We start from the raw sequence: 11,823 nt of genomic DNA, 5'->3' as shown, positions 1-11,823 counted from the left end.
TGGGATGCATTTGTATCCACGTCGCTGTTGAACACAACACAGAACTTCACTTGTGTCTGGATCACTTCTTTAAAGATCTGAGTGCTGAGACAGACGTTAGTCAGAACAAACAGTCCAGGTTTCAGCTGTGAATTTATTGATGAGAGTGCTCCAATAAATAGTTTCACACAGCGGGGCTAACAAATGGTTCAGAACTGCTCGACATTGCATCAGTGCTTCACTTTCCATGTCACACAGCAGTTTGTCACGTAACACAAAACCAAATTAGAAGTTATGGAACGACTCCTTCAGATCACAGGACACAGGAGTGTGTTACTAAAGAGGGGGGCTGCTGACAGTCTGCTTTCACTTCACCATTCCTCAGTAAAAAAAAACATAAAATGTGTGAAAAGATGCAGTGCTTGAAATGTTTAATGGATGTTACCGTGTGAAAGCTTTAGTAAGAAAACCTACAGACAAAAAAAAAAAACCCCCAAAAAAACAAGAAACATCAGCCGTCGTTCTTCTTCTCCCTGCTGTTTGACTAAACGTAACATCTGCCGTGTGTCTGACTGCTTACAACACCTCATTTTATCCAAAATTAAAATCCAAACGTGGGTAAAACATGTCAAATCTTTGTCTGCATCGCTACAGGAGACACATTCTTTCTGGCGTTTGGATTTAGTCCTTGTTTAAAATGGGGTTTTGCTGTTTCGCGTCGTTAGTGAGCATGGGGTCTCCCGCGGCCTCTGCCCCTGCCGGCGCCACCTGGAGGTCCGTCCGCAGTACTGCGGGGGTTCTTGATCGTCTCGTCGACCGACAGGATGAGACAAGCTGCTTCTGACGCCGCCGTCAGGGCGTTGATCCGCACTATGGACGGCTCCCACACGCAGGCGACAAAGTTGTCTGCGATGTCCTCGTTGTTGATGTCCACACCGTACCACATGCCCCCCTGACAGGTGACGGATGAAGCGCACAAAGTCACCTTCACTTTAAATACTACCAGGGATTAAAAGGTGTGTGTGTGTTTGTTTGTTTTCTACCTGTGCGTGTTTCGCCCGCAGTTTGTTCAGGATGTTTGTGGCGTCGAAGCCGGCATTGTCGCACAGCTGTCTGGGGATGATCTCCAGGGCCTTGGCGTATGCTCCAATCAGGAGCTGCTGTTTTCCGGGGATGGTCCTCGAGTAGTCCCGCAGGTACTTGGACAGCTCCATCTCTATGGCTCCTCCACCCGCTACAACAGAGTCATTCTAGGAAGAGGGTTGATACAGTTAAGACACTGGAAATCAAAATATACCAATGACAGTGGCGAGCAAAGATAAACCAAACTTACAGGAAACAAGAGTCAGAGACGGGGTCACAGCAACTCAAAAACAAGCTGCTTTCTCCTCATGAAGCATTGCTGAAGCTCTACTCATGTTTCAAGTCAAGCAACCAGTACGCATGTAATTTATCATCATCCAATTACAATCTCACTTTTAAGTACAATCAAATGTTTTTTCCTCCCACGTGCACAAAATAAAAACAGAGACTGATTCTTTAAACTCAACCAGGAATAATCAGCATCTGAAAACTTGTGCAGCTGACCTTGATGGCTCTGCGCACGATCATGATGGCATCGTGCAGCGACCGCTCCGTCTCCTCTGTGAACTGCTCAGCCCCGCCCCTCAGGATGATGGTGCATGTCTTTGCCTTCGGGCAGCCCTTAAAGAAATTGTACCTACACAGAAAAAAATACACAACAAAACACAAATTTGTCACTTTAAAGTTGCTGCTTTACCAATTTTGCCATTGCAGTGACAGTTTTGTCTTTTCTCACACTGACTAAAATCTCATCCATCCATCAATCCTCTTCTGCTTCTCTTGGGCCGGGGTCGAGGGGGCAGCAGCCTAACGTTGATTTAGACTTTAACCTGCATAGTAACCGGAAACTCCTTTTATCCCTAAACTGCATCCGACCAACATGTAGTTAGATTTCTCAGGGAGGTGCATGTATGCAGAATTATAATACACGTGTTAGCAGAGGAGTCCAGACCTCTTTAACCCCACCCAGACCATTTGAGCAATATAATCTTTTTAGCGTGTCCTGGATCTACCTCACCCAGGAGATGCCCAGTATGCATCCATATCAGCTTTATTCTCGAGCTTTTGTGCTGGGCTGCAACGCACAGAAGCGGAGCTGTGACTGAGACGTGAACTCTGGTGGAGTGAAAGAAACCGTTTTGATGAGGTTCATAACAGCACCGCTGATCTCGTCACCTCTAGTGCAACCCACCACAAACAACTCTCAGAGGGATGAAGAATATGCAAAACTGAATGTAGCATAATTATTATAATATGTTTGGCCATTACACTTATGTATGGTCACAATAGATGCCTCTCTCACCTCTCTCCTCCGACCTGGACCTCTTCAAAGAGCTCACACTGTCCCAGCACATCGTTGGTCATCGCTCCTACAGACGTCTGGATGGAGCCTCCGCAGGCCTAATGGTTACATTACACAGTCAGCTGCTTTCACCCTCAGAATCAGTCCAAGCATCAGCACTTTAAAAGCCAAGTCGGCTCCAACTAGCTGTCATTCTTCAAGCTAAATGACCAACTGCAGTTTTCAACATAATAATCAACTACCAAGATTGATTTTGGATTTTTGGCGTCCCGGTTGATCCATAACAAAAAACTAACAGTTTGTGAATGCCTCACCATCATGGTCCTCTTCAGGTCTTCCTCCTGAACCCGCCCAGCACAGAACAGGTCTCTGTCAGCGAAGAACTGGGTGGCCACATCACCGATGGGCAACTTTGACAGGACCACCTTGGCTCCTGACTGGTAGATCTTCTCCAGCTTGTCGTATAAGATGTTCCACTCTGCATCCACGATGGCCTGGTAGTCCTGCAGCAAAGGTTCAGGTTAGAGGGAGCGTGGAAACAAAACCCTTTCACAAACAGCTTTGTGGCAGCTGATTCGTACCTCCACAGATTTCACACGGACTTCAGCGTTGTCCTTCTCGGCTTTCAGTTCCAGCTCCACATTGAGCAAAGCGATCTTTGGATTTTCGTAGCGTTTGGGCTGCATCTCAAAGCCGGCGTAGGAGAACGTCTTCTTGAACGCAACGCCAGAGACCAGCTGGGACTCCTGAACAATTTAAAAAACCAACATGCTGAGGTAAGACCATGTATGATATATTATCTGCTTCTTTAACACTGTTGTTTTGAAAGATTTTACACAGGAAAAATCACACTTCCTGGCACCAACCTCCAGAGCTCCTCCCTGGACCTTCTTGATACCGATCATTTTCAGAGACATGAGCTCCTCCAGTGACATGACTGCATCCACAACCATTTTGGAGAAGAATTCCTTCTGACCGGCGATCAGCTTGGAGTTTAGAGCTGTGGCCGCACATTTCTCCAACAGCTCCCTCTGCTCTCTGGCGCAGTGAAGCAGAAAAGAGGTCGTCAGCTGTACTGCTCACCGGAGAAACATCAAAAGTTGCTCAAGTCAAACAGAGAACTCACTGCTTATCGTCTTTTTTCACAGAGACGGCGATCTCCTTTATCTTGCCGACGGCGAGATTGGTGGCGGTGCGGAACGCTCTGATGATGGTCTGCGGGTGGAGACCCTCCTCCACGTACGACTTCAGCTGCTTCAGGAACTCTGCAGCCAGGAGGGTGACGGAGGTGGTGCCGTCCCCAACCTGAGGAGAAAGACGGTGTCAATCTGAAATTCCTGACAGCATAAACTCTGATGCACGAATGGCCTCAAACAGCTCACCTCAGCGTCCTGGGAGCGAGCAATGTCCACCAGAGTTTTGGCCGCAGGGTGAACCACATCCAGCAGTTTCAGGATGGTGGCTCCATCATTGGAGATTGTGGCCTTTCCTGGAAAAATAAACATTTGCATTACACCGACTGTGCCGCAGACCAATCTAGGAACAATAACGCCTTCTTTTCCCCCCATCCATCTCACCTCTGCTGTCCACCATCAGTTTGTCCATCCCTCTGGGCCCCAGGGTGGTCCTGACAGCCTCAGAAATCACCTGCAGAAGGAAACACGAGCAGCACATTTAGAGGAATTCAAGAATGTTTAGTTAAATTCAGAGCAAATGAAAAATAGACACAGAACTACAAAGAGATGAGTTATTGTTCTGACCTGGCAGGCATTGATGTTGCTGATGAGCTGGGGAATACCCTGAGATGTGTCCGTCCCCTCCTTAAGCAGAATAACCGGTGTGGGCTGAAGTAGAGAGGGAGACACAGGAAGACAAGAAGAGAGGGTAAGCAAACTGATAATCTGCTCACACCTGTCAGCAGCATCCATCATGACTGGGCACCTCAGAAATCCCATCATTCTGCTCGTTTCCAGCACAACGTTAGTGTTTTTGGACTCCGCTACAGGAGCTTTGCAACAAAGCCTCTCAGTCTGTCCACTATCTGGAACAAACCATTTTAACACACTTCAGCCTCAAATTTCTTCTGACTGTACCTCACAAATAGAAGGTGGCTGTGGTTCATTTGCTCACATTGGTGCTATTTTAAGTACATGCATGCTGATCTCAGGTGCTTAAAAAGCAGGCAAACAGATTTCTTTAAATTTGGTGATGTTTCCCCTCTCACTTTCAGTTCAGAACTGAAGAAGCCTCTTGGATAAGAGGCTAAATGTCTTCAACCAACCTAAAGAAGTCCACTCGCCTCCTTTCTAAGCTCCTAAGACGATCATGACCCGGATGACTGAGAACCTACACAGACATATACACTGACATCACACAAATCCAAGAATAGGAGGAAAAAGTCCTGCAAAAGCACTGTGACAGTGACGATGCGCAAACATCTATTGTACATCCACATTGCCAGAAGGATTGATGTCACATTGTAGGCACTCATAAGGATGAACAATGTGTCAAAGTACAAATGCCTAGGTTATTTATACACGACATCGTTGTAGCAATAGCTTTTGTCAGTGGTGTCAGTGCATGCATGTAGGTTTGTACAGCTCGCATTATTTTCCGGGCCATTAGCTTTCAGATTTTTACTGCTAAAAGCAGAACAACACACAAGCCGGTGCAGCTCCTCAGCCGTACAAAGAGGCTAAACACAGCAGCTCAGCTCATCACAAACTAGGTGGAGGGCGGTATGAAAATCAAATATGTTCAAACGCTGAAAGCGAATCCACGTGAAGTAGATAAATATGTAACTACACGACGCTAGCTCAAATTTTAACACTAGTTTATAGGAAGCCGTTTAGCATCACCGTTAGCATCGTATCCGCCCATTGATAGCGGCTATGCTAGCATTGTCTGGCTAAAAATAATAACCTTTTTAAAAGCTATTTCATAAAATAAGAGCTTTCCGAGACTTCTAACGGCCCGTCACCGACACCAGGCGCACTCCGGGAGACCATGTTCTCTGATAAACTACAGGATGGAGATGGATTAGATGTTGAGTGTGGTGCATGATGTTAGCTGACTCACCATCATCTTTGCAGTTCTTTCGAGAAGCTTTCCACCGGCATCGGATCCCAGAATGCTTTTCGAAAGCATGCGCTGTTGGTGGGGGTACGTTCAAGAACAAACAGCAGTAGTTTATCAACGATTTGAGATGTACTATTTCAGGATGTTATGATACTGAAATAAAACAAGTGTTGGTGATATGAGCGTGAATTATTTATCTGCAGCATCAAAGTGTCTCGTTTAAAATAAATAAATAAGCAGCATGCAATAAACGTCTTCGTTTGGCTGCTTTATTTAGAGGTCCCAGTGGCAGATCTCCATCTCACTCTATTCCTGGCATCCTCCTCTGTCCTCCTTCACTACATCCAATGATCTTCCGAGGTCTTCCTCTTTTCCTCCTGCCTAGAAGCTCAATCTTCAGCATTCGTTGTCAAATACGCGGCCTCTGCACATGTCCAAACCATCCTACCTCTTTAACTTTGTCTCCAATCCACTCAGTCTTAGCCGTTACTCTGATGTATATGTTTCTAATTTTGTCCATCCTTCTCACTCCCAGTAAAACATCTCCACCTTTGCTTCCTGTCTTTTTGTCAGAGCCACCATCTCCAAAGCACAAAGGTCACTACCATCTTGAGTTTCACTCTTGCTGCTATCCTTCGGTCACAAATCACCCCTGATACTCATCTCCACCCTGCCGGCACTTCTTCTTCACCTCTTTTGTGCACTGTCGATTCCTTTGAATGGTTGACCGCAGGTATGTAAAATCATCCACCTTCACTATGTCTGCTCCTTGCATCTCCACTGTTACAGCTGTCTCACTCTCATTCACACACACATTCTGTTTTGCTTCTACTGACTTTCATTCCTCTTCTGCATACCTCAGCCTCCCAAGGCTCTCTTCCACCTGCTCCATGCTCTCAATACAGATTATAATGTCATCTGCAAGCATTAGAGTCCACAAAGACTCCTCCTTCATCATCTGTCAGCCTGTCCATCATCATTGCAAACACTCTTCCTGCACACCACTTGGTCCCATAAAGGTTGTAATTTATGTACACCCACTGTATATAATTTGTATAGTCTATGTTTCTATTATTAATTTGCTGTTTTAATTTCTAAATACCGGATAGGTTTTCTTAATTAGTAAATAGAATTAACTTAGTAATAAAAGTAATGCCTTAATTAAAGTAGAATTCACCGTTTTGTTGAAGGTGTTATTGAACGCAGCTTCTGTTGCGTCTCGCAGCGCCTCCGAAATCAGGCCTGCGATTGGCTTGGAGCCCCCAAAGTTGCAGCCCTGAGTCTGCTTGAAATTCTTATCCGCGTTTGCCGTGCGGGCGGAGAACTGGTTTGCTGTGTAGCCTTCAGCGTCTACTAGAAACTGTGATGACAAAACACGCGCACCTAAACTGACCCCAGAGCTCGCGCGGAGTTCAGATACTGTACAAACAGCGGTGGCGGGAGATTGGGTAAAGAGTGATTTATTGAGATATTTAAAATCGTACTTTTAAATAAAAGAGTATAGTCGGAACCGGGTGGATGTTGTTTGTGTTTTTCAGGAGGACTTCGCGAGGATGGATGATTTCGGAGTTTATGCGGTTTTCGGAGTAAACGGGCCGCCTCAGAAGCTGCTGAGGTAACGCAGGCTTTCGACTCGCACATAATGTCATGTATTTGTTTTTCGTTTGTACCCGGGAGACGCTCATATGTGTCTTTAAATAGCTCAGTCGCCTTCAGCTAAAATTGCTGGGCTCAACAGCTCTGTCGCTACACTTTTATTGCTCCTCATTGGCGCCTCTTTGAATTAGACCTGTTTACACACAGTCGCTTAACTTCTCTTTCTTTAAAACAGTAAATACTTTTCGCCTCTCGTTTTTCTGCATGTAAATCGAGCAGTGTGCCTTTATTTGCTTGTTTCTTCGTTTGTTTTGCCGTGTCAGCGCTGAAGGCTCTAGCAGGGTCCGTGTTGCAGTTCCACCAAGCGTCCGCCAGGTGGTGCTGTTTAGCAGCGGCCGGTGGGGGGAGCGGATCTGCGTCAACGCAGAGCTCAGCGATTCTGATCGGATGCCCATCACTATTGGAAAACTGACTCCTTATAATAAGTAGGTTCGCCCTATTTATCCGTTTTGTTATTTTTTGTAATGCACTCTAACAGCCTTTCTGTGAATGATGCATATTTCACCTTCAGATGTTTGTCATGGGAGCAGTGGGAAGAGGAGACCTGGATAGACAGTGTGACACTGAACGTCTCTCTGGAGGGAGGAAACCTGGTAAATACTAAGGAAATCTAAAGAGCTTATGAAAACATTAGGATTTTCTTAAGTTAAAACTTTAAGATATGGACAGATGTCACAGGTTAATGTATATAATCTCCCTTTTTTTTCTTTAGTCAACAGAACCAGAAGTCATCATGGCCGTGAAGGAATACACTCCAAAGGTAATCTGATAAGGATGTACTGTGTCTTATAATATCACAAAGAAATGTTGCTGCTGTCGGTGAAAGCAGATAGCGATAATGACATTATTTCAATTGTGCTGCATCTCAGGACACGGCTGCTCCACCCGCAGCCCGAGAGCTCCACGGCAAGAGGAAAAGAGAGCAAACTGCAGAAGAAGAAGAAGGCAATGACTGGACAAAGAGAAGAGAAGAAGAAGAGAACACGTGTCCAAATGCAACTACTGAGAAGACCACACCTGTGCGCAAGGTCAGAGGTCAAGCCAAAGGCAGCCAAAAGCTGTTTGCAAGTGGTGCCGAAACCACCAAGCTGAAGGGAGCAGGTGGAAAAGGTGTTTTTTTTTTTTTGTTTTTTTTTTCGTTGTGTTTAAAAAAAAAAAAAAATTTCTTTAGGTGCTATTTCTTCTATCAAACCTGCTTTCTCTCTGTCCTCACTACACAGCAGCAGAGATGCAGGGGACTGTGGGAAGAACGCCTCCTCAGAGTGCAGTCCGGACGAAGAGTAGGCAGGCCAAGGCTCCCACACACACTGGTACTGTTTCTTTTCTTCTTCCTTTTTCTGTCATATTTATTTCCTCTTCTGTCCCAGCAGCTGACACAGCCCATCCCGCATTCACGCATAGATGTTTTCCATTCACTGCTCACTTGCAGGAAAGTAACATAAACCTGGGCGTGTGACTCACGCGGGGCTCGGCTCCCTCCGACTGTTTGATTTTTAGATTGCGCTGTTGGCGTTGTATCGGTATTCCTGCAAGTCAAACAAATGAATCACTTGGAAGAGCATTTGGGGAATTATTAATCTAGACAGCGTTTCTCACTTTATTATCAGCATGTTGAAGTGCTGCTGTGTTTCATCAGCCAGAAATTCGAATTTGGCCTCTCTAAGGTGGCCATCAAACCAAGAGGTCAAACCAGGCCTTCCCAGTAAAGCAGTGAGCGAGTTTGCATTCAAGAGGCAATGTTGGGAGCATGTGACCAATCGCACCTCGTATGCAGCTATAGTCGAATATGTGAATGTGGCTTGTAGTGTAAAGTGCTGGTGTCAGACTGTGTGTGAGCACATAAACAACAAATATGAGACCTGTTTGCAATTACAAACAAGGCTCTGCAGTTTTAGGGCTATGTTGCCATATGTCTGTAGAGACTGTCTGCTAACTCTGCTTAATGAGAACTGCTTGCAGCTGGCATCACAAATGGGGGAATATAGCAGGGCCGTCAAACATGCGGCCAGGGGACGAGAGCAAGCCCTCTGCACGGCTATGCAAAGTGTAATAAATTGCAGTCAAGTCATTTTTTATGTCACCATTACTGTGTGGCCATACAATGTCACTATTACTACACAAACTTGAAATGAGAGCTGCATCCACACAGGAAATGATTCGCATGTCACTTTAAAGCTGAAGCCAGTTTCAGGGTCAAGTTGTCTAGGTAAACATCTAATGTAGTCATAAGCCAGTCAACAGTCTCCTGTGCTCTCATTGGTAGTTGAGAAAAGTTTATTTGTTATCTGTGAGTCGCTCAACTTGTTATCGCTGCTGGCTTTTTCACCTCCAGCTGCTTAAAGTCATTGAATATCACTTTCTGTGGTGTCTGGTTGTCACGTCACTGCCAGTGTGGACACAGTTTTAGGGCTTTTGTTGTTGTTTTTTTCACCTTAAAAATACAGGTTTAACTGGTCGAGCTCACTTGAGAACTCAGTCAGTTTGACCCTGACTCTACAAAACTTGCACATGGAGGTCCAGAGCAGGTTATTTCTACAAATCAGGTTACTATGGAGATGTAATCCAGTAATGTAACACTAAAGTGAAGTCACTAAGCCCCAAATCCTGCTTGTAGTACACAGGATTCATATGATAAACATCCAAGCGCTGGAATGGGGAATACAGTTGAATTAGCTGACTTTGACATGGTTGTTGGTGACAGGCAGGCTGCTGGGAGTGTTTCAGAAACATGATCTGAGTGATGATCATGTCTGGCTACTCCCAACAGAACATGACATGTCGTGTTTTCTTGCAGCTCCGTTGGCCAGCCCGTCAGGTCGCTGGGGTCAGACGTTATGTCCCATCGATGCTCAAACAGCAATTCTGATTGGAGGCCAGGGAGCCAGGATGCAGTTCTGCAAAGATCCCATGTGGAAGCTCTGCACAGGTCAGTCAGTTCAACAGCATTTTAGACTCTCGTTGATACTACAGCTCAGGTGAGAGCCGTGTTTAAGGGGACGTTCTGTGTGCAACAGAGGACGTGTCCTGGGTGGCCGCGGAGACTCTGGCTGAGGGTCCGACTCCTGAGGCCAGGATCGGCCACACAGCCATCTACGACCCCGACTCAAGAAGGATCTTTGTGTTCGGGGGCTCTAAAAACAAGAAGTGGTTCAATGACGTGCACATCCTGGACACGCAGAGCTGGAAGTGGACCATGGTAGAGGTGCGTGGTGATCTGTGTCCACACGCTGTGCTCGCTTTATTTCTGTTTTTGTTTTTAAATGACTTCCTCCTGCTCTTCTTCTTCAGGCTCAGGGTAAGGTTCCTCCCCTGGCCTACCACAGCTGCAGTATGTTTCAGGGTGAGCTGTTCGTGCTGGGAGGGGTGTTTCCTCGGCCCAACCCAGAGCCCGATGGCTGTAGCGACTCTCTGTATATCTTCGACCCCCGCCTCTCCATCTGGTACCAGCCCATCGTCACCGGAGACAAACCCTCCCCCCGCTCAGGGTAACACGGCTCAGTCCAAAGCTTTATTTAACGCACACTTTCTAACTTTTTTCTTTTTAAATATAATTGCTCCATATTTTTAACCTCCTCTTTGTTGTTTTTGTCTTGCAGTCATTCTGCATGTGTGATGCAGGAGAGGAAGATCTATGTGTTTGGTGGCTGGGACACTCCTGTATGCTACAATGACATGTACATGTTGGACCTTGGTGAGCAACACACACACACAAAGTATCTAAATCAGGGGAAACGTGCAACTACACATCCATGCTTGCGTTATTAAAATGCAACGTGTTTATGTCTTAGGTCTGATGGAGTTTTCTGCAGTCAAAACAACTGGGAATCCCCCCTCTCCTCGAAGGTATCGCACATAACACTTCAAAATATTATGTGAGCGTGTGAGACGTCAGAGCTGAGTTCAGTGTGACGATGGATCTGATCGTGTTACGCGTGCTTTGATGAACAGCTGATGGGCATCATCTGGGGATACTTTCTTTATGTGTCTTAAGGAGCAGGCAGCTGCGCTTTATTATCCGCTGCAGAGCCATTTGGGTACTGTGTCAGGATGCTGTGAGGACATTTTCAGTTGTGCAGAGGTAGAAAGACACCAGGTTTTGAGGCTGATTTAATTTCCTCAGTTCTCAGAAAACAGACTTTTTTTCCCCCTAAATGAGGCAGTGCCTTCTGTGTGTCCATGGAAATCTTCTTTGATCCCAGAAACCCAAAACTAAAGACTCTTCACGTCCTCTCCATTTATGTTCAGTGACAGATGGTCATTCTGATTTCTCCTGAAACTAATGAACAGCTCTTTGTGTCTCCTCCAGTGATCATTCCTGTCTTCTTTTTGTGTTGTCTGCAAACTTAATGGTGCCATTTGTGTTGTGAGATGGTATCAAGGGCTCAAAACAGCCTGTGGTGCTCCTTTGGAGAGGATGGAGGGGTGGTAGGGGACCCATCCTGATCAACTTTGGCCAGGTTCTCAAGAAAGCTAGAGTCAGTGGGCAGATGGTGGTACAGTATAGTGTGGTGTGGAGGACACTGGAAATGGCAACATCTGTTGGCTTATTGGTTCTGTATAAATCCTGATGTGGGTCCAGAGTAGGTGGGAGTGTGCTTGATGTATTTGAGGATCAGTCTCTTAGTGTTACAGCCTCTGGCCTGTAGTTACTGAGGCAATTTACTACAAACTGTCTGGAAACATGTGCTATAATGGATGTCTTTACCCAGGTGGGGACATCATGT

At 45.9% G+C, this 11,823-nt stretch overlaps 2 protein-coding genes across 3 annotated transcripts in view; one reads left to right on the top strand and one right to left on the bottom strand.

Moving 5' to 3' along the window:
• Window positions 1-113: 113 nt before the first annotated feature.
• cct7 (chaperonin containing TCP1, subunit 7 (eta)) lies at window positions 114-5,515 on the bottom strand. The gene is made up of 12 exons (XM_004554318.5): window positions 5,444-5,515; window positions 4,126-4,209; window positions 3,943-4,012; window positions 3,748-3,854; window positions 3,492-3,670; window positions 3,232-3,403; window positions 2,947-3,111; window positions 2,680-2,868; window positions 2,366-2,463; window positions 1,567-1,699; window positions 1,023-1,229; window positions 114-931 (listed from the first exon to the last, which is right to left on the bottom strand). The coding sequence occupies exons 1-12, from the start codon at window positions 5,510-5,512 to the stop codon at window positions 701-703; spliced, it is 1,704 nt and encodes a 567-aa protein (XP_004554375.1). The 5' UTR covers window positions 5,513-5,515; the 3' UTR covers window positions 114-700.
• A 1,224-nt stretch (window positions 5,516-6,739) lies between these two features.
• Window positions 6,740-11,823, top strand: part of krcp (kelch repeat-containing protein) — a 6,624-nt gene continuing 1,540 nt past the window's right edge. Inside the window, exons 1-12 of one of the 2 annotated variants that reach the window (XM_014411100.3) lie at window positions 6,740-6,891; window positions 6,982-7,058; window positions 7,363-7,524; window positions 7,611-7,692; window positions 7,812-7,859; window positions 7,969-8,209; window positions 8,323-8,409; window positions 9,894-10,025; window positions 10,114-10,301; window positions 10,388-10,584; window positions 10,696-10,790; window positions 10,888-10,942. In XM_014411100.3, coding sequence (XP_014266586.3) covers window positions 6,997-7,058; window positions 7,363-7,524; window positions 7,611-7,692; window positions 7,812-7,859; window positions 7,969-8,209; window positions 8,323-8,409; window positions 9,894-10,025; window positions 10,114-10,301; window positions 10,388-10,584; window positions 10,696-10,790; window positions 10,888-10,942 — 1,349 coding nt within the window. In that variant the 5' untranslated portion in view covers window positions 6,740-6,891; window positions 6,982-6,996. Of the gene's footprint in view, window positions 6,892-6,981; window positions 7,059-7,362; window positions 7,525-7,610; window positions 7,693-7,811; window positions 7,860-7,968; window positions 8,210-8,319; window positions 8,410-9,893; window positions 10,026-10,113; window positions 10,302-10,387; window positions 10,585-10,695; window positions 10,791-10,887; window positions 10,943-11,823 lie in introns of both variants that reach the window. The other variant, XM_004554319.3, reaches the window with a different exon arrangement.

The sequence above is a fragment of the Maylandia zebra genome, linkage group LG3 (assembly GCF_041146795.1).
Source record: "Maylandia zebra isolate NMK-2024a linkage group LG3, Mzebra_GT3a, whole genome shotgun sequence".
Lineage (NCBI taxonomy): Eukaryota > Metazoa > Chordata > Actinopteri > Cichliformes > Cichlidae > Maylandia > Maylandia zebra.
The sequence above is the reverse complement of the archived record's forward strand: the minus strand, read 5'-3'. Positions and strand labels throughout refer to the sequence as shown.